Source organism: Mobula hypostoma, chromosome 2 (genome assembly GCF_963921235.1).
Source record: "Mobula hypostoma chromosome 2, sMobHyp1.1, whole genome shotgun sequence".
NCBI lineage: Eukaryota > Metazoa > Chordata > Chondrichthyes > Myliobatiformes > Myliobatidae > Mobula > Mobula hypostoma.
In genome coordinates, this window is record NC_086098.1 from 18,435,205 (window position 1) to 18,458,319 (window position 23,115).

At 41.4% G+C, this 23,115-nt stretch overlaps 1 protein-coding gene across 4 annotated transcripts in view; it reads right to left on the reverse strand.

The window, feature by feature from the left end:
• cep85l (centrosomal protein 85, like) overlaps positions 1 to 23,115 on the reverse strand; it is a 348,511-nt gene that overhangs the window by 62,277 nt on the left and 263,119 nt on the right. For all 4 annotated transcript variants that reach the window (XM_063033776.1, XM_063033783.1, XM_063033765.1 and 1 more), the window contains one exon: positions 15,308 to 15,438. In XM_063033776.1, the coding sequence (XP_062889846.1) occupies positions 15,308 to 15,438 (131 nt within the window). The remainder of the gene's footprint in view (positions 1 to 15,307; positions 15,439 to 23,115) is intronic.

The window sequence follows — 23,115 nt, forward strand, 5'->3', positions numbered from 1 at the left end:
GTTTTTATTTCAAGGGATCTATTCTGGACCCATCACATACAGAAAGTGCGATTGCAAAGAAAGCACTGCAGCGCCTCTACTTCCTTAGGAGTCTGCAGAGGTTCAGCTTGACATCTAAATCTTTGACAGACTTCTATAGATGTGTAGTGGAGAACGTATTGACTGGCTGCATTATGGCTTGGTATGGAAACACCAATCCCTTTGAATGGAAAATCCTGCAAAAGATGGTGGACTCAGCCCAGGGTATCATGGGAAAAACCCTCCCAACCATTGAGCACATTGACATGAAATCTTGTCGTACAAAAGCGGCATCCATCATCAGTGATCCCTACCACACAGATCATGCTCTTTTCTCACAGCTGCCATCGGGTAGAAGATACAAATGCCTCAGGACCCCTCCACCAGGTTCAAGAACAGTTATTACTTCTCAACCATCTGGTTCTTGAACGAAAGAGGATAACTACACTCACTTGCCCCTCCTTTGATATGTTCCCACAACCAATGATTTCACTTTAGGGTCTCCTTATCTTGTTATTTCATGTTCTCATTATTTATTACTATTTATTAATATTTGCATTTGCACCATTTGTTGTCTTCTGCACTCTAATCGATCTCTTTTTGATCCTGTTACTGTTACTATTCTATAGATTTGTTGAGTATGCCCACAGGAAAATATAAAAGGTGACATATATATGCTAAGGTAATAAAATATGAACTTTTGAACTTTGAACACTACCTCGTTATTTTCTTGCTTTTGCATTTATTTATTTATAGTTTTATATTTCTTATGTAACTTATTGTAATATTTTAGATGTATTGCATTCTATCACTGCCACAAGACAATGAATTTTACTACATACGTCAGTGACAATAAAGCTGATTCTGAATCAAGTATAACTTCAGCATATTCAAGTTGGGGGAGAGCAAAGTTTGTTAATGAACTGGTTATGAACCTTTTGGAAAATCCAGTTTGAGAAGTATTTGTGTATGAGACTTAAAAAGTTCAGCATTTGTGCAGATGCAACTTGTTAAGAGAAGTAGGGAACTCAAATTTCAGTCTGGCTTCAGTAGTCTTTCAATAGAACAAAACCAAACTTGCAAAAAAAACCATAAACACAAAGATTGTTGAAATATTGAAATCCTGACAATGCTTTTGTTACTTGATACAATCTAGACCAAGGGTTCCCAACTTTTTTATGCCATGGACCCCTACCATTAACCAAGGGGTTTTTGTGGACCCCGGGTTGGGAACCCCTGATCTAGCATAAGCTGTTGTGTGGCCCATTTGTGATACCAGCTAGAGCAAAGCAGTATTGCACTGCAAAACTTCAGCTTCAGATTCTTATAATCGGACTGCTCCTGTCACTGGCAGAAGTGAAAAATATCGCAGTCAAAGTGACTTTCAAAATACATGTTTCAGTTAAGTTATAACTTGAAAATGTAATTCTAATAATAAGCCACAAAGGCAAAGCTTGAAAGACTAAATAGAATGGGAAATGTTTGGAAGCTGAGAATCGGCTGCTCTCTTTAGGTTATAATGCTATTCATGAAGAATTGACTTTTTCTAAAGTGAACCTAGTCTAAACGCCATCACAATCTATTAAAAGAGAACTTATTCCAAAAATGAAATGTAATAAATGCCATAAAACTGAAAATGCAGTCTCTCTATTCACATTGAAAAATCTGAAGCAACCCTCCATTGATCTGGCTTCCAATGGGGGAAAAATACATGACAAGTGTCATTTATTCACACAAGTGTAGATAAAGTGCAACACTGCTCAGCAGGGCACTATAGGATGAATATTTGAGGTGCAAAGGGACTTGGAAGTCCTTGTGCAGGATTCCTAAAAGTTAATTTGCAGGCGGAGTTGGTGGTGAGGAAAACAAATGCAATGTTCTTTGGTACTAAGACCATAAGACCAAAAGATAGAGGAACAGAATTAGGCCCATTGGCCCATCGAGTCAATTCATCATGGCTGATCCATTTCTCTCTCAGCCCCTGTCCCCTGCCTTATCCCTGCATCTCTTCATGCCCTGAGTAATCAAGACTCTATCAACCCTTGTCTTAAATGCATCCAGTGATTTGGCCTCTCCAGTTGCCTGTGGCAAGGAATTCCACAGATTAATGACTCACTGGCTAAAGAAATTCTTCCTCATCTTCATTCTGCATAGACATCCCTCTAGTCTGAGGCTGTGTGCTCTGGTTCTAGACTACCCTACCACAGCAAATTCACTCTATCGAGGCCTTTCAGCATTTGATAGGTTTCAATAAGATCCCTCTCCTCATTCTTCTGAATTCTAGTGAGTACAGGCCCAGAGGCATCAAACAGTCCTCATATGATAAGCCAGAATCATTTTCGTGAGCCTCCTTTGAACCTTTCCAATGTCAGCACATCCTTTCTTAGATAAGGGGCCTAAAAATGCTTTTAGTACTCCAAGTGAGACCTCAACAGTGTTTTATAAAGTCTTAACATTACATCCTTCTTTTTATATTCTAGTCCTCCCGGAATGAATGCTAACATTGCATTTGTCTTCCTCACCTCCAATTCTATCTGCAAATTAACCTCCAGGGAATCCTGCATGAGGTCTTCCAAGTCTCTTTGCACCTCATCTTTTTAAATTTGGTCTACACTTTTATTTCTTCTACCAAGTGCATGACCATACACTTTCTGACACCGTATTCCGTCTGCCATTTCTTTGTACATTCTCCTAATGTCCTTCTTCAGCCTCTCTGCTTCCTCAGCACTACTGACCCCTTACCTATCTCTGTATCATTCACAAATTAGGCCACAATACCATCAATACCATCACCCAAGTTATTGACATGGAACATAAAATGAAGCGGTCCCAACACAGACCCCTGTAGAACACCACTAGACACTGGCAGCCAACCAGAAAAGGCTCCCTTTATTCCCACTCTTTGCCCAGTGCTCTACCCATGCTAATATCTTTCCTGTAATACCATGGGCTCATAACTTGTTAAGCAGCCTCATGTATGGCATCTTGTCATAGACCTTCTGAAAATCCAAGTACATACATCATTCGATTCTGCTTTGTCTGTCCTGCTTTTTATTTCTTCAAAGAATTCCAATAGATTTGTCAGCAAGATTTTCCCATAAGGAAACCTTTTTGACTTCAGATTCATTAATCATGTGGCTCCAAGTACCCTGAAACCACATCCTAGTAATCGATTTCAACACTTTCCCAACCATTGAGGTCAGACTAATTGGCCTATAACTTCATCTACTTCATCTTTCTCAGGTGATATTTTAAAATTACTTCAAGTCTGCTCACAAAATACTGTATCTGGACGAAATGAATACATCAAATCCCAAAAACTATCTGCATTTAATTTTATTGAAACATTCATGTGTCAGTGTAGGTTAGGACTAGTATCCTTATTTTTAAAAAGCTTGGACTTAAAATCCTATTACAATGTTTTGAGCACAAATTCTAGTCAGAGACTCCAGACAATGTTGAATGGGGTGTCTCTGTGCTCAGATCAATACTGTTCCAATTTAACAGAAATGACCAGAATTCAGAATTACAGTGCAGATTTCCCAGTCTTGTGAAGATGGATTGTTTTTGGTTCCAGCAAGCAACTCCATTCCCTAGCTGTCAATGCTATTCTGGTTTTTGCCACTGTCTGAGGCTGAAACAGACTGCCCGTAGCTTTGGTGTCTTATTGGCCCAAATTCCAGATCTGCTCATTTATGAAGATAACCTACTTCCATCTCTGTAACACTGTCCAAGCCTGCCATTACCTCTGGTTTGCAATCTCTTCTTTGTTTAGCCCGTCTTCCAATTATCAAAATACGCAGCCCAGGTTCAAGACCAATTGGCTCATCATGACTTCATTGGCCTTCCCATTAAAGCAATGTCTTGATTTTTGACATGCTTGTTCCAATCCCTCCTTGTTGCCATCTCTTCCAAACTTTTACTTCCCCAGCCTCATTATCCAGGTCTTCCAGTTCTGACAAAGTGGTCTCCAAGATTATAGGTGCTCCAGAATTGCCTTCTATGCCTTCTGCTGAATTCCCTCTCTAAGCCCCTCAAACTCTCTCTCTCTATATTTTTTTTGTATCTGTCTCTTAGTATCCCTTTACATTGCTCCACATCAGCTGTTGCTTAGTGCTGCTGTAGTTAAACGCAGGGGTACAGGAATACCGTAGGGTCAGGGTGACGACTTGAAGCTGGAACTATCCCATTCATACAGACAAGTGGAGCAAGAGATAAAGAACTTGGGGCCTGTGGGTTCTGAGGAGGACACAGCACTTACAGAATACACATCAGAGATTCTGCAGGTGGTGGAGATTTTAAGCAACACACACAAAATGCTGGACCTGTTCAATTCCTTCAGCATTTTTTGTGCATAATTTATATTGTGTTTTTCAGTAACATTCCATATTTGATAATTACTTTGCAGGTACTGCTCTTACGTCACAAAACATCAGCTATTTACGTTTCCTAAATTGCAACAGTGATTCTCCTTCAAAAGTACCTTGCTGACAGTAGATTGTTCTGAGTGCTGTTGAAAAGAACATAGAAAGTGATATGTAGATGCATATCCTTTCCATCAAGATCCGTAAATAGCAATAAAATAAGTGAACTGGATTTTTTTTTCCTCTGTTGCTGTTGTTCTACGAAAAAAACAATTGCTTTGGTACTAAGGAAACTTACTGCTCTTTTCCAGTGCAGCTGAAGAGGAAGAACCCAGGTGTGTTGGAAATGGCCAGCATTTTGCTTGGGCATTTTCCAAAATGATGGCCATTTTCCTCTGTAACGCAGCATCAGCCAAACAGCTGAGACTTAGGAGATCAACTACCAGACCTGGGGTCCAACTACAATCTGGAGACAATCTACAATTCTCGATGCCTATAGTGCATTCATAACGTTATTTAAGACCCATCCCATCCTGGAGGCTGTCTGTCACTCTCCTGCCATCTGGTAGGAGATGCAGAAACATCTTAGCTCAGATGGTAAGACTGAGAAACAGTTTTTTCCCAAGGAATGTTGTGCAGCTGAATAATGCTACACCCCAGAATGCCAATGGCCTTTATGTGTTATGGACTATTGAAGTCACTTGTTGCAGGTAAGTATGGGATTTTGTTTTTAATTAAGCTGTACCACATGCATTGCAAATATCTGTCTTGCATGGACTGGAAGCACCACAAATTCATTGTCTTGAGCAATGACAATAAAGTTCTATTCTATTGAATCTTTTGTTCAACAATTACAGATTTGAAGATTACGGGGTAAAGCGGACGTTTTTTAAAATAACTTTATTTTAGTGCTTTCAATGTTTTCTTGGAAGTTAGTATGTTTATGATCTTACTTTTTAAGAAATGTTATCTTTTTGTTAAATTGTTAATTACAATGTTATGCAGAGACAATAAAATGGATAAAAACATCTTTAAGCTTTCACAGAAGTTACAAATGACCTACTCCAGATCCTATATTCTATTTTTCTGTTCTCAACAACAAACATTCAACCCATTTTTCCCCTGACACCACTGTTAGTATCAGCTTTGAGAATCTAAATTATAATTCTTCCAGAGCTATCATTTTTTCCCCACTGCCGTCCTGGGTGGAGATTCAGGAATACCATCGCACGCAGATATATGATTCTTCATTGCTGTTTCCGTAACTATTTTTTTGACCAGTCAGAGTTGTTCGCCCTGAGCTGAACCCTCAAACCTGGAGGACTGCTGGGCCACTCTTAGTCTGGCCTCTAACACTGACCTGTTTTTTGCATGTGTGACCCTACTATGAGCCAAACCACAAGGCCCTGACTCCATCCAACATAAGTCTCTGGATCATTGAGGCAGACGAGCCTCCAAACCCTACAACAAGGTTGTGGTCCTCTTGGCAAATGAAGGGGTGGTGTGCCATCACCCTTTCGATCATTTAACCCTTTCTTGTTACAGAACACGCCTAAAGCCTGCAATATCCCTATTTCTGTTTCCATCTGCCCATAACACTAGTGGATCAATCATTACGTGAAATAAGACTAAAAAGAACATACTTAAAAAAGGTGCAAAGTTGAAATTCACTTACATAAGCCATAGCACTGAAAACACAGAAAACAAGCTGTACAGGTCTTATACAATCGGCAATTTGTCTGCAATTTGAAAGCTGCAGTCATGATTAATACTGAAATTCTATTTCATAATGACAAGCAAATTAGGTTGAAGAAAACTAAATGGATTTTGACACTTAAAAAGGGCAAAGTACTTTTTATATCACCTGTGCATTTTTAAGACTGTTACACCTTTACTTAAGTACTTTTAAATGTATTTCACAAAATAAAATTTTGCCACTCTTTAATGTCCAGAGGATGATTGATGGTATTGACTTAGTGAGTTCTTTGCTCATTCAAGCAAAGATAAATAATAAGAGTATTATTTTTACTAAGCGGTACTCGGCACGTTGCAGTAAAGGGTTTAAATGGAGCCAAATCATTGTGAAATAATTGGAAAAAAAACCCTTTATGTGCACCTGTCTTCCTGAGATGTGATGGTGTTATTAAGTCACGAGTATAGCACCTGCAAACAATTAATATTTAATACTGAGGAAGCAGAGGGGATGTGAAGATGAAAATCCTATCCTAATCTAAATGTGTAGACTGTATACATAATTTTAATTTTAAGGGAATTGGAGGAAAGTATATGGCCAAGTTTTTTTTACCCACACAGAATGGTGGCAGAGGCAGATACATTAAGGATATCTAAGGGACTCCTAGATAGGCACATTGATGATAGAAAAAAGGAGGGATATTTGGGAGGGAAGGGTTAGATTGATCTTAGAATGGGTTAAAATATCACCACAGCATCGTGGGCCAAAAGGTCTGCACTGTAATAGTGTTGCCTAGCAGAGATCTTGGGATCCAAGTCTATAGCTCCTTGAAAGTGGCTACACAGGTCTATAGGGGGGTTAAGAAGGCGTATGGAACGCTTACTTTTATTAGTCAAGGCATTGAGTTCGAAAGTCAAGTGGTTATGCTGCAACTTCATAAAACTCTGGTTAGGCCACATCCGGAGTATTGCACACATTTCTGGTTGCCCCACTGTGGAAAGGATGTTGAGGCTTTGCAGAAGGTGCAGGACAGGTTGACCAGGATGCTGCCCGGTTTAGAGGGGCTGGACAAATTTGAGTTGTTTTCTTTGGAGCACCAGAGGCTGAAAAAAGATCTGACAGAGACTTGTACCATTATGGGAGGCATGGATAGAGTAGACAGGGAGTCTCTGTTTCCCAGGGTAGAAATCTCCAGTACCAGAGGGTGTGCATTGAAGGTGAGAGGGGTAAGTTCAAGGGGGATGTGAGGGCTAAGTTTTTTTTTACTCAGAAGGTTGTGGATGCCTGGAATGCGCTGCCTGGTATGACGGTAGAGGCAAATACATTAGAGGGTTTTAAGAGCCACTTAGATAGGCACGTGGATGTAAGAAAGATGGAGGGATATGGATCTTGTGTTGGTAGGAGGAATTCGTGTTTGGTTGTTTTTGATTTACTTTATGGCCGGTTCAGCACAATATTCCGAGGACCCAATCAGCGGCAGGAGCAGGCCACAGCAACGAGGCTTCTTGCAGGTTGGCGATGCTTGTTTCAAAGTACAGAAGGGATAAGTGGGGCAGCCATTGTTGGTTGTAGGCCAGTGGTGAGAGTAGGAGTGTCAGGCTTTGGCTCAAAGTAGGCTTCGGCTCGGAAGAGGTGATGATTCTGGTAAACTTCTGTTAAGGTTCCCTTTTTTTCCTCTTACTATACCCAGTATAGTAAATGGCTTCTGTGTGTTCTTCATACCAGATGTTGGAGTCCTGCAAGGCACAGAGTCTCCCAAGGAAGAAAATCTGCGTGAAGTGCATCCAGCTGCAGCTCCTTGAAGAACATGTTAGGGATCTGGAGCAGCAGCTGGATGACCATTGGCTTGTATGGGAGAGTGAGCAGATAATTGATCAGAGTTCCAGGGAAGTAGTTACCCCTAAATTGCAGGAGGTGAGTAGTTGGTCAGGAGAAGTGGAAATGTGAATAGGTAGTTTGCACATAGCATCCCTGTGGCCATTTCCCACAATAATAAGCATATCGTTTTGGATATTGTTGTGGGGGATAACCTCCCAGGGGAATGCCACGGAGACCGGGTTACTGGCACTGAGCATAAGTGTGTGGTGCAGAAGGGAAAGAGGGAGAAGAGGGGAGAGGTAGTGATAGGGGACTCAATAGTCAGAGGAACAGACAGGGGATTCTGTGGACATGAACAGGGCACCTGAATGGGATAATGCCAGGGTCAGGGATGTCTTGGATCACATCCACAACATTTTGGAGAGGGAGGGAGAGCAGTCAGTTATCTTGGTACATATTGGTACCAATGACATAGGAAGGAGAAGCAAAGAGGTCCTGAAAAGAGAATTTAGAGAGCTAGGTAGAAAGCTGAGAAGCAGGACCCTCCCGGATAGTAATTTCTGGATTGCTGCCTTTGCTACGCACCAGTGAGGGTAGAGACAGGATGATTTGGCAAATCAATGAGTCGCTGAGAAGCTGGTTTGTCAGGGCTATTGCAGATGGTTTAAACTAATTTGGTAGGGGGTGGGAACTGGAGTGAAAGGACTCAGGATAGGATGGATGGTAAAAAAAGCAAAGATGATGTACAGTTGGTCTGTGAGGAAGGGCAGGCAGATGATAGGACAAAATTGCAGCCAGCAGGGTGAGTATCAGTGCTTTAGAGATGTAGAATTAAAAAGGGTAGCAAATACAGTACTCAAGGTGATATATCTCAATGCATGGTATGCAAGAAATAAGGTGGATGATCTTGTTGCACTATTACAGATTGTCCAAGATGATGTTGATGGCAGTTAAATATAGGCCTCCCAACACTGGGATGAGGACCACAGTTTACAACAAGAAATAGAAAAGGCAGATCAAAAGGGCAATGTTATGACATTCATGGGAGATCTCAACGCGTAGATTGATGGGGAAGATCAGGTTGGAAATGGATCTTAAGACAGTGAATTTGTTGAATGTCCATGAGATAGCTTTTTAGAGCCGTTTGTCATCGTGCCTACTAGGGGATCAGCTATACTGGATTGGGTGTTATGTAATGAACCCAAGGTGATTGGGGAGCTTACGGTAAAAGAACCCTTAGGAAGCAGTGATTGAGTTCAACATGAAATTTGAGAGGGAGAAAGTAAAGACTGACATAGAAGTATTTCAATGGAGTAAAGGAAATTAGAATGGTGTGAGAACATAATTGGCCAAAGTAAATTGGAAGGAGAAGCTGGCAGGGATGATAGCAGAGCAGCAATTGCACGAGTTTCTGGGAAAACTGAGGGAAGTCAGGATATAGGTATTCCAAAAATGAAGAAACACTAAATTGGCAAAATAGTACAACCATGGCTGACAAGGGAATTCAAAGCTAACGTAAAAGCAAAAGAGAGGGCATAAAACAAAACAAAAATTACTGAGAAGACAGAGGATTGGGAAGCTTTTAAAACCCTACAGAGAGCAACTAAAAGAATCAACAGGAGGGAAAAGATGAAATATGAAAGCAAGTTTGCAAACAATATCTGAGTAGATAGTAAAAGCTTTTTCAAGTACGTAAAAAATAAGAGAGGTGAGAGTGGATACTGGACCACTAGAAAATGAGGCCACAGAAATAATAAGGGGGGACAAGGAGAAGGCTGATGAACTAATTGAGTATTTTGCATCAGTCTTCACTGTGGAAGACACCAGCAGTGTGGCAGATGTCGAAGGGTACTAAGGAGAGCAGTGAGTGCAGTTAATAGTACAAGGGAGAAGGTGCTCAAAAAGTTGAAATTCCTAAGGGTATGTAAGTCATCTGGAGCAAATGAACTACACCCTAGGGTTCTAAAAGAGGTAGCGTTAGAGATGTGGAGGCATTAGTAATGATCTTTCAAAAATCATTGGACTCTGGCATGGTGACAGAAGTCTGGAAAATTGCAAATGTCACCCCACTCTTTAAGAAATGAGGAAGGCAGTAGAAAGGAAATTATAGACCAGTTAGCCAGGCCTCAGTGTTGGGAAGATGTTGGAGACAATTATTAAGGATGAGGTTACAGAGTGCTTAGTGACACAGGACAAGATAGGACAAAGTCAGCATGTCCTTAAGGGAAAATCTTGCCTGACAAACCTGTTGGAATTCCATGAGGACATTACACATAAAATAGATAAATGGGAGGCAGTGGATGTAGTATATTTGACCTTTCAGGAGGCCTTTGACAAGGTGCCACACATGAGGCTGCTTACCAAGTTAAGAGCTCATGGTATTACAGGAAATTTACTAACATGATTAGAGCATTGGCTGATTGGTAGGAGGCGGTGAGTGGGAGTAAAATGATCCTTTTCTGGTTGGCTGCCAGTGACTACTGGTGTTCCGCAGGGGTTGGTGTTGGGACCGCTTCTTTTTATGCTGTATATAATTGATTTAGATGGTGGTATAGAAGGCTTTATTGTCAAGTTAGCAGATGATACAAAGATTGGTAGAGGGGCAGGTGGTGTTGAGGAAACAGGTAGGATGCAGAAGGACTTAGACAGATTAGAAGAACGGGCAAGAGAGTGGCAAATGAAATTCAATGTTGGGAAATGCATGGTCGTGCACTTTGGTAGTAGAAATAAATGTGCAGACTATTTTCTAAACTGAGAAAGAAATTCAAAAATGTGAAATGCAAGTGGACTTGGGAGTCCTTGAGCAGAACACCCTGAAGGTTAACTTGCAGGCAGAGTTAGTGGTGAGGAAGGCAAATGCAAGTGTTAGCATTCACTTCAAGAGGTCTAGAATACAAGAGCAGGGATGTGATGCTGAGGCTTTATAAGGTAAAGGTGAGGTCTCACCTTAAGTATTGTGAACAGCTTTGGGCTTCTCATCTAAGAAAAAATGTGTTGGCATTAGAGAGGGTTTAGAAGAGCTTCACATGGTTGATTTCGGGAATGAAAGGGTTATTTTACGAGAAACTTTTTATAGCTCTGAGTCTGTACTCACTGGAATTTAGAAGGATGAGGACGAATCTCATTGAAACATTTTGAATGTTGAAAGGCCTAGACCGCGGGTCCTCAACCTTTGTTGCACCGCGGACCTGTTCAATATTGACAATATTCTTGCGGATCGGCTGACCGGGGGGGGGGGGGTGGGGGGGAGGAGTGTTCAAGTAGGGTTAAACTCACCTCAACATGTCTTTTACAGTTAGGGTTGCCGACTTTCTCACTCCCAAATAAGGGACAAAAGTAGCAGTCAAATCCCGGGACACTTGTGTTTACCCCACGAAAGACTACATGACCATGAAGCCTTGCGCGGGCACCTGTGTGCGCATGCGTGATGTGCGCAAGTGCGTACGTGCCAATTTTTTTTCACAAATCAGTTTTGACTTAATCTTCCCGACTACGCTGTACGTACATTATTTCTACTTTATATAGGCTGTGTATTTATCATATCATTCCTGCTTTTACTATATGTTACTGTTATTTTAGGGTTTATGTGTTATTTGGTATGATTTGGTAGGTTATTTTTTGGGTCTGGGAAAGCTCAAAAATTTTTCCCGTATAATGGCAATTGCTTCTTCGCTTTACGCCATTTCCGCACGAAAGGTTTCATAGGATCGCTCTACCTTAGCGGGGGAAATACGGGACATGGGCGGTCCCATATGAGACAAACCAATTTAGCCCAATATACGGGATGTCCCGGCAGATACAGGACAGTTGGCAACCCTATGTTGAAGTTCAACAGTGCGTGACAGGGAATGAGGAAAGGTGTAGCTGACTCATATCGTTTCCTCGCGGCCCGGTAGCACATGCTTTGCGGCCCGGTGGCTGGCGCCAGCTGGCCTAGACAGAGCAGAGCACAAGTGGAAAGGATGTTTCCCATGGTGGGGGAGTCTAGGACAAGAGTGCACAGCCTCAAGATAGAGGGGCATCCATTTGAAACAGAGATGCAGATAAATTTATTTAGCCAGAGGGTGGTGAATTTCAAGAGTTTAATACCAGAGGCAGCTGTGGACACCAGGTCATTGGGTATATTTAAGGCGGAGCTTGATAGGTTCTTGATTGGACTTGGCATCAAAGGTTACGGGGAAAAGGCCAGTGAGTGTTGCTGAGGAGAGGAAAAAAGGATCAGCCATATTTGAATGGTGGAGCGGACTCTTGGACAACCGGCCTAATTCTGCTCCTAGGTCTTATGGTCTAACATTGTGGGCCAATGGGCCTGTTCCTGTTTTGTACTCTTCTATATATTCTTCATAGTTGGTATGTTCTATGATTCAGTATTGAACATTTCAGGTCTATAATCAAACCTATGGAGAAGCCTGTGGACTGGATTGATAATTGGATTAGACTTCGGTCAGAACCTTCATTTGAAATGGCCACTGAGGAACAGACCCATTTCGAAGATTCAAACCCTTGTTTCACTTTAGCCATATTCCTTGTTTTGAGCTGCCCTTATTTAAGTCTTAGTTGTTTTCCATATGTCGATCTGACATTTCCTTACTGGGCTCTTTATTCCCCATACACGACAGAGCATGACATCTCCCATTACAAGTGATATTCAAGCTCCCTACCTGTACCGTGTTCTCAGCTCTTTATGCATTGCATCTTGGAAGCACAAGATCAGTTTACATTCTACTATTCTGCAGGCTCAGCCATTTGGAGCAATAACCAAATGCTCCACTCACAACATGCTGGAGGAACTCAGCAGGTCGGGCAGCATCCGTGGAAACGATAAGTTGACGTTTCGGGCCGGAACCCTTTGTCAGGACCCTCCTGACGAAGGGTTCCGGCCAGAAACTTCGACTCATCGTTTCTACGGATGCTGCCCGACCTGCTGAGTTCCTCCAGCATGTTGTGAGTGTTGCTTTGACCCCAGCATCTGCAGATTATTTTGTGTTAACCAAATGCTCCATACAGGTTCCTGCTGGATATAGAATACTGCACTATATGTCATCATAATGGTAGTCACTGTACTTAAAGATAATTCATGAGACACAAGTCTGAGAAACTGAGATATACTGTACTGATGGACACATTTCTTTCTCATTGTTGTTTTTCTTTGTCCTTTTAGTGTCTTAGGAGGAAAACACACAATGAAGGAACCAAGGAGATATTAATAATTTCAGTAATTTTGTGTCACACCTCTATCTTTGTTATGCACTAGTATTGGATTTTACTCAGAAATAAACATATAATTTTCTGCCCACAGTGCACCATCATTATTAGGAGTGATTCCACATGCTTTTATTATCTCTTTATGAAGCTGGTACATCCTCAATAAATTCAGTCATAACAGTGATGCATGCGTGTATTAGTGAAGCAGGTAGTTTACAGATAATCTCATCGAAGGCTTCATGTTGGTTGGGAATATTGAGCTAAACTGGAAATACACCAATGTAGATTTTCAACTCGCCATTCACTTTGGCTATGGGATTTTATTTTTTTTAAATACACAATTTTAATACGATTATGCTGAAAAATATGGAAATGATTTATCGTGGATGAATTGTATCATGGGATGAAACAGTGAAGAGGAAGTTGAGAAGATGAATTAGTTACAATTATTTCAAGCTGGGAATGGCGAAACTTTGGATTTGACCGCCAGATGGGTTACTGAGGCAGAAACTGAGTAACAAATTGAAATGTGGAAGAACAACAGAAAATGAAAGATTTTGTTTTTGAACTCAGCAGCAGGACAGATTGCTTTTACCTAGTTCTGAACATTTTTCCTATGAATTGTAATAACCTTTCACTTACCAAACCAGTGAACATCATTTTTTGTTACTCATCTCATTTCTACTGTTGCATTTTTGAAGTTAGTAGAGAAACCCGTCCCCCCCTCACACACAGGCTCATCAGAATCTTGGAAGCTCAAAGCTATGCATTGTTTCTGTATACTTGTGAGACTTAATTCTATGTCATTTTACATTTCCAGAATCTAGAAAAACATTGTATGGTCTAAACATAATGGTAGTTTTAAAGCCATCTCATAATCGTTAAAGCAACACACACAAAATGCTGGAGGAACTCAGCAGGTCAGGCTCCATCTATGGAAATTAATAAATAGTCAATGTTTCACATCGAGACACTTCTTCAGGACTAAAAGGGAAGGGGAAAGATGCCAGAATAAAAAGATGTGGGGAGGGGAAGGAGGTTAGCTAGAAGGTGATAGGTGAAACCAGGTGGGTGGGAAAGGTCAAGGGCTGGAGAAGAAAGAATCTGATTGGGGCAGAGAGTAGACAATAGGAGAAAAGGAAAGAAGGAAGGGGGACCCAGGGGAAAGTAACAGGCTGGTGGGCAGAAGTGAAAGGTCAGAATGGGGTATGGAGGAATGGGAGAGGGGGAGATTTGTTCACCGGATGGAGAAATCAATACTTACGCCATCAGGTTGGAGGGTAACCAGATGGAGTATAAGCTGTTGCTCCTCCACCCTGAGGGTGGCCTCATCTTGACACAAGAAGAGGCCATGGATGGACACATCAGCATGGGAATGGGAATTGAAATTAAAATGTTTGGCCACTGGGATGCCTCAATTGTGGCAGATGGTGCAGAGATGCTCGACGAAGCGGTCCCCCAAATTACAACGGGTCTTACCAATGTAGAGGAAGCCACATCAGGAGTGCCAGACACAGCAGACTCGCAGCTGAAGCATTGCCTCACCTGGAAAAGCTGTTCAGGGCCCTGAATAGAGGTGAGGGAAGCGATGTATGGGCAGGTGTAGCACTTGGTTTGCTTGCAGGGATAAGTGCTTGGAGGGAGATTCATGGGGAGGGACAAATGGACAAGGGAATCATGCAGGCAGCGATACCTGTGAAAGTGGAGGGGGAGAGGTAAAGATGTTTAGTGGTAGGATCCTTTTGGAGATTGCAGATAATGATGTGTTGGATATACATTATCCTCTGCATGCCAGCTAATAAAACAAAGTTTCAGAAGTAATTTTATTGCAACTTATCATATTTATGAATTCAACTATACAGCTATATGGACAGGAAAGGAATGGAGGATTATGGGCTGAGTGCAGGTCGGTGGGACTAGATGAGAGTAAGAATTCAGCACGGACTAGAAGGGCCGAGATGGCCTGTTTCTGTTCTGTAATTGTTATATGGTTTATATGAATTCAACTATTATATAGAACTGCAACAATAAGAAAACATTTAGCCATGCAGACTGTTTATCTAAATATTTCCATAACCTTTTTAACAGGATTACTGGAGAATTAACTTCTTCAATTATGCATTGTCTGTTAAGCTGGCAAACTGAAAGATTTTCCTGTTGCACATAAAGCAAGAAAACCAAGAATAATAGAAAATGTCCAGTACTTTACCGTTCAATAATCATGTCCTTTTTTCTGAGCAGACTCTCCTTTATCTTTAACTGTGCATCCTTTTGACATGGGTCATGGTTTAACTGGGTGGGGAACACCATTGAAACCTGCAATGGTGACTTATTGTGCATCTGAAAAAGAAAATGAGAAAGGCAGATTTAATAAACATTTCAGCATTCATTGACTATGTTCAGTTGATAGTGATTAGAATCAAAGTTCAAAGTAAATTTTATTAACCAAGTACATATGTGTCACCATATACAACCCTGAGATTCATTTTCTTGTGGGCATACTCAGCAAACCTATAGAATGGTAACTGAAAGATCAACCAGACCGCAGAAGACAACAAACTGTGCAAAAGTAAATATAAATAAATAGCAATAAGTAACAAAAATTTAGATAAAGAGTCCTTGAAAGTGAGACAATTAGTTGTAAGAACATTTCAATGATGGGGCAAGTGAGTGTAGTTATGCCCTTTTCTTCAGGCGCCTGAGGGTTGAGGGCTCATAACTGTTCTTCAACCTGGTGGTGTAACTCTTGAGACTCCTTCTGTACCTTCTGCATGATGGCAGCAGCAAGAAAGGAGCATGGCTTAGGTGGTGGGGGTCCCTGATGATGGATGCAGCCTTCCTACAATAGCATTTCATGTACATATGCTCAATGGTGCGATGGGGGTTACCCATGATGTAGTGGGCAGAAACCACTACTTTTTGTATAATATTGAAGAAGAATTGACAACATATAAAATATTCCTTCCAAGAAACAAAATACTTAAGAAATTACCTTACGTAAACATTATTTTCTGTCTTACCATCACCATCTTGCTTTCATTCACAGTCCCTAGCATATATAAAGAAAATCCATAATAACATTTGCCACATTTGGATCTTTCAAGCTGAATTCCTGGCCTTGAAGATGCGCATGTTGCTCTGTTCCTCTAACCTATTTAGAATCCGGCTTACAATATCACTTACCTTGAAAATCAGATCACTCTACAGTTTATGTTAAATATAACCAATTAAAGTCTGTATTGGGGTTTTAATAATCTTCAAATGTCAGACACATTTATTAAACTTGATGTCTATCACTTTTTTTTCAGTTTTTATGGAGTCACAGAGAAGTACAGCACAGAAATAGGTCCCTTGGTCCATCTAGTCTATGCCACAACCATTTAAACAGCCCATTTAAACCATACAAGTTTATAAAAAATATTTCAGGTTAGATCATTCCAAACTAAGCAGGCCAGGCAGCATCTCTAGGAAGAGGTACAGTTGACGTTTCAGGCCGAGATGCTTCATCAGGACTAACTGAAGGAAGAGTTAGTAGTTAGTCCTGACGAAGGGTCTCGGCCTGAAACGTCGACTGTACCTCTTCCTAGAGATGCTGCCTGGCCTGCTGCGTTCACCAGCAACTTTGATGTGCGTTGCTTGAGTTTCCAGCATCAGCAAAATTCCTCGTGTTTGTGTCATTCCAAACTAAGTTTTTTTGAAGGACCCTCACCATCCAGGACATGGCCTCTTCTGCTATCATCAGGTAGGAGGTACAGGAGCCTCAAGACACACTGAACGTTCCAGGAACAGCTTCATCCCCCTCCACTATCAGATTTCTGAATGGTCCATGAGCAGTACTCCGTTATTCCTTGCTCTTTGGACTATTTAGTTAATTTGTAATTTATAGTGATTTTTACGTCTCTTCATTGGACAAATTTTATGTCATGAGTGAGTGATAATAAAAAAGAGTAATTCATGCATCTCAATGATCTCTGAAATGTAATCTTCTGATGCAAGAAACCAGAATGACAGAATTAATGTGTAGGGTTAATGGCAATCTTTCCATTGATAAAGCGGTAAAGCTTAGAGGTTTAGAAATTATTTTGTACTTAAAAAGGTATACTAAGTGCTGAGTGGGAGACCCATATCACTTTTAGGCATCGACCACTACAGCAGTTATCCAATTGCACACAAGGTTCAAGGATTCATGGATAGAAAAATAAACCACACACACATCCCTTTGTCCTGCTAGGTCCACGCTCGGTGAAACAGTATAGGAAATAGGGTGGCACTGTAGTCTGGTGATTAGCACAACAGTTTAGAGCAGCAAGATCAGGGTTCAATTCCCATTTCCATCTGTCAGGGAGTTTATACGTTCTCCCCATGACTGCACGTCTTTCCTCTGGTGGCTCCGGTTTCTTCCCACACTCCCAAGACGCGGGGGTCAGTAAGCTGAGGACATGTTATGTGGCGGCAGAAGCGCAGTGACACTTGTGGACGGCCCCTAGCCCATCTTCAGGCTGTGTTCGGCGTTGATGCAAACGACACATTTCAGTTTCTGCTTCAGTGTACATGTTACAAATAAAACTCATCTTTAACAGAGCACATCACCCTTCCCAAGTATGCACAAAGACACAGTGGTGTTGGGTTACTCTGTTAAGCAACAGAATGCATCTTTTTTTTATTTGTTTAGAGATATACTACAGAACGGGCCCTTCTGACCCAACGAGCCGCACTGCCCAGCAGCCCAGCAGCCCAACTATTTAACCCCAGCCTAATCAAGGGACAATTCAGAATGACCAATTAACCCACTAACTAGTACATCTTTGGATATTGGGAGGAAACCAGAGCACCCAGAGAAAACCCATGCGCCCTTGGGAAGGATGCACATACATCTTACAGATGGCAGAATTGAAGTCTGAACGCCGACAGCCCAGGCTGCAGTAGCACCGTACTAACTGCTATACTACCATTATGTCAGCGTTACTAAATCTGATGTTGGGACTCAAGATAGTGCTGACAGAAATGAAGCAGGACTTAAAGAACATTCTAAAGTGAGAGAGAGATGGAGCAGGGTTTGGAGACATTCCACGGCTGAGTATTTTCAAAGTTCAAAGTAAATTTATTATCAAGGAACATATATGTCACCACATAAAAAACTGAACTTCAATTTCTTGTGGGTATATGCAATAAATTTATAGAATAATAACCAGAATAGAATCAATGAAAGACGGCAGCAACTTGGGTGTTCAACCAGAATGCAAAAGACAACAAATTGTGCAAATATAAAAAGAAGTAAATAAAAATAATAAACAAATATGGAGATGATGAGATGAAGAGTCCTTGAGAGTGATTCCATTGGTTGTGGGAACATTTCAATGAAGGGCAAATGAAGTTGAGTGAAACTATCCCCTTTGGTTCAAGACCCTGATGGTTGATGGGTACTAACCATTCCTGAACCTGGATCTTAGATGGTTGTAGGCTCGAGGTGGTTACAGAAATATGGAGGGATCCAATTACAGTGAAATAAATACAATGAAGCCAACTTCAATTGAAAAGAAAAAAATACTGCCCATGCAAAAAGTCTAAAATGGAAACAGAAAATGCTGCTCATGTGGAGATGCTGCTCTTCTACGAAAAGAGAATCAAGGTTAATGTTTCAACCTGAGTGAAGTCTGTACTGACAAAGGCTCTTTGACCTGAAATATTGATGCTATTTTTTCTTTTCTCAGATGCAGAGAATTTCCAGCATTCATAAACACGAGAAAGTCTGCAGACGCTGGAAATCAAAAGCAACACACGTAAGTTGCTGGAGGAATTCAGCAGGTCAATCAGTATCTATGGAAATTAATAGATAGTCGATGCTTTGGACTGAGGCTCTTCTTCAGGACTGAAGAGGAAGGGGAAGACACCAGAATAAAAAGGTGGGTGGGTGGGGGCGGGGAAGAGTCTAGCTAGATAGGTGAAGCCAGGCGGGTGGGAAAGGTTGACAGAGGGAGAGGAAGGAATCTGATAGAAGAGGGGAGTGAACCACAGGAGAAAGGGAGGGAGCAGGTGACCCAGGATGAAGTTCTAGGCAGAGGAGAAGAAGTAAAAGGTCGGAGTGAGGGAATAGAGAAACTGGGTGGGAGAAATTGGTTTACCGGAAGGAGAAATCGATAAGGTTGGAGGGTACATTTTCTTTTTGTTCAAGACAACTATAACATAGTGGTATTGTCCGACTGGGAGCTATTGTAGGTCAGAGAGCATGGAGGCAATGTAAGTCGAACAGTTTTGGAGGAGCTCCAACAGATATGTCGTTGAGAATAAGTGAGAGAGACACAGAGCTATACGACATGGAATCAGACTTCTGGCATAGCTCATCTGTGCTGACTATGTTGCTTAGACAATTTTTCTCTATTTGGCCCTGGTTGCTCCAAAGCATTCCTATCCATGTATCTGTCCAATGCCTTTGAAATGTCATAATCGTACCCCCTCTGCCACAACCTCTGGTAACTCATTTCATAGACTCACCCCTCTTTGTGTGAAGAATTTGCCCCTCAGATCCCAGTTAAATTCTTCCCTTTCACTTGAACCCTATACCCATTATTTTTAGACACCCCTGTCTAGGGTGATCAGGTGGCAGGGTGGAGATACATCTCTACCAAAGGAGATGTAAGGCGCTCATTCCCTGCGCCAGCTTGCAGATCACCCTTGGACAAAGTGTAGCACCTGCTTAGCCCCCAATCAGGGTCACGTGGGAGTAGGTGGTGGATGGTTCTATGAGCATCCGGTGCATACAACAAGTCCTGGTTATGCAACCACTGACGCCAGGCAGACAATCTCTGAAGAGTATTAATAATGGCTGGGGTTACCTGTCTTGTAAAGACACTTCCCAGCAGAAGGCAATGGCAAACCACTTCTGCAGAAAAATTTGACAAGAACAATCGCTGTCATGGAAAGACCATGATCACCCACATTATACGATGCGGCACATAACGAATGATCCTGGGGGACGAAAACTGTTGACCTTAACTTATCTATGCCACTCATTATTTTGTAAATCTCTACAAGGTCGTCCCTCAGCCACCTCTGCTGTATGAAGCCAATCTGGAAAGTAAGGCATTATTTTCATGTCCAGGAAATCCACCTTAACATTTTATTTTTATTGGATTAAATCGGTTTGGCTCCATTTTCTAACCTTCCTAAAGTTTACCCAATGGGGCCTTTGCAAGTACCCCACACATTGGCAGCCCTATAATACTCAGCCATTTTCTTAGGCTCTCTACAAGTCCAATTCCCAGTATTTCATATGACCATAAGACAGGAGCAGAATTAGGCCAATTGGCCCATCGAGTCTGTTCCGCCATTTTTCATGGCTGATGTATTATCCTTTTCAACCTTATTATCCTGCCTTTTCCCTGTAACTTTTGACATCCTTACTAATCAAAAATCCATTAACCTGCACTTTAAATACTTCTGAAGTACATTCTCATGCAGAAACATTGCCACTATACTGTATATTGCTCTCTTCATCTATAACCTTTGAAAACCTATGATTAGCTATCTCATGTGAAGCATTGACCTTTAATCAATTCTCTTGCCTAAATGTCATTTCTGAGTTTAATTAATTTTGCTGATGCACAAGCACTTGAGTATTTATAACTGCAGATCTTAATGTTTTGTGAGAAGTAACTGCATATTGCTAGCTGAACGCAGAGAGCTCTTGAAAGGAATAATCTTATGGTGTCCATTAAGCCATAAGAGTGATTGCTACATCTGAAAGGAATAGTTCAGATATTCTGAAATAAAAGTAGATACGATATTGTCACTCAATTTGTATCTATTTGTGGCAAACGTCTATAGGTGTTTGTGGAAATTGTGCTGCTTGGCTGCATTATGGCCTGGTATGGGAACACCAAAGCCTTTAAGTGGAAAATCCTACAAAAGGTAGTGGTTTCAGCCCAGTACATCATGAGTAACACCATCCCAACCACTGAGCACATCTACAGGAAACATTGCTGTTGAAAATCAACATCTATCATTAAAGATCCTCACTACCCAGTCTATGCTTTCAACCATAAGGCTCTTGAACAAAAGGAAATAACTATGTACACTCATTCTACTTCTGGTGGTCTCACTTTAAGGACTCTTTATCTTGTTATTTCATACTTGTTAATTATTGCTATTTATTTAGATTTGCATCTGCACAGTTTGTTGTTCACTGATCCTGTTTACAGTTACTGTTCTATAGATTTGCCAAATATGCCTACAGGAATAAGAAACTCAGGGTTTAGATGCATAACTTGTTTGTCTTTAATTCCTTTTTTAATATCACCTTTTCACGTCCTTTCTCCCCACCTCCCATTTTTTTAAGTCACTCTGTACTTTATTACCATAAACTGTATTCAGAATCCTTTATAAGTTTATGCATTCTCAGCTGTCCTGGTGCATTTCTTTTTGACCACAACTGGCTTCTGGTTGTTCAGTACGGCACTAACCTGGCGGAGAGCGGCCACGCGGAGGTCCTTCTTGTAGTTGTTCTTATGGATGATGCGGCGCCAACTCTTTAGGGTGGCTCGGCCATTCTTATTGATGGCGATCCTTTCATAGGACGTTGCTGGTTTCCTCCGAACTGCTCGCTTTTTGAGGACTACAAGCACGCCTTTGCCACCAGCCGCTGGCTCCACACCCACAGTTTTACGGTGAATAAGTCCATTGTAACGGAAGGAATTTCGGGCTTTTTTCTGTCAGCGCACTGGAGGAGCAGGGTTCAAGATGTCGTCGCACCTTCAGGGGATGATCATCCGTAATTGCTCGAGCTTCCTCATCAAGCAGAACGACCAGGTGTACAGCACGGATCCCAACAACCTGAAGGCCTGAAATTCCCACCTCCCATTCTCTCCCATCTTCTCTCTATATCCAGGCTTCTCTGCACCATTCTTTTCCCCTTGCCCCAATTTCCCTCTCCATTTTTGCTTTTTGCTCATTTTCATAAGATATCTGTAGCATTGCTTCCAACATTTGTACCATTGGACTGTTGCGAACAAAGTAACAAAGTTCACAACAACAAGTTAGTGACAATAAACCTGATTTTGAATAGTTAACTGCTTGATTTAGCATCTGGAACATATTGAATAAGAAAAGGTCGCAGCTTGGAAGTTTTGTTGGAAATGGGAAAAACAAGGAGTTGTATTAAGTTCTTATGGAAAGTAAGTGCCCTGCTGTATCACGACTGGACACAGCCTGATAATTTTGTACCTTGTTGGGTAGATGGCAGTGTTGCGGCTCTACTCGAATACCCTGCTCCCTGGACTGGAAAACCATGGTTTGTCCTGGAGTACCAAACTTTAAAACTAGAGTTGAGATCTTGGTCCTTTGCTGTAACCAGTATGCTCAGTCAGTCATTTTTATTGGAACTGAGTCATAGTGGCTGAAAACTGGCTCTGTGTTAGTGGGACCTCAGAGGCCAAGACGGATTACCCACTCAGTGATCCTGGCTGATAGACTGCTGGCCCCTGAGACAACATTGGCAATGTTATCCTGCAATGAGCCATAGAGTATTATAGAGCACAACAACATAGAAACAGACCCTTCAGCCCATCTAGTCTATGCTGAACTACTACTCTGCCTACTTCCTATTGACCTGCTGGACCATAAGCTCTCCGTACCACTTCTCCAAACTTCTCTTAAATGTTGAAATTGAACCTGCTGGCAGCTCACTCCACACACTCAATGAGCTTTTGAGTTCCCGCTCATCTTTTCCTTAAACACTTCACATTTCATCCTTAACCCATACCTTTAATTCTAGCCTCACCCAAACTCAGTGGAAAAAGCCTGCTTGTATTTACCCAATACCCCTCATAATGTTGTATACAGTACCTCTATCAAAACTTCTCTTATTATTCTATGTTCCGGGAATAAAGTCCTAATCTATTAAACTCTTCCCTATAAATAGGTCCTCAAGTCCCAGCAACATCCTTAAAATTTTTCTCTGTACTCTTTCAATCTTATTGATATCTTTCTTGTAGGTAGTTGACCAAAACTGCACCCAATAGT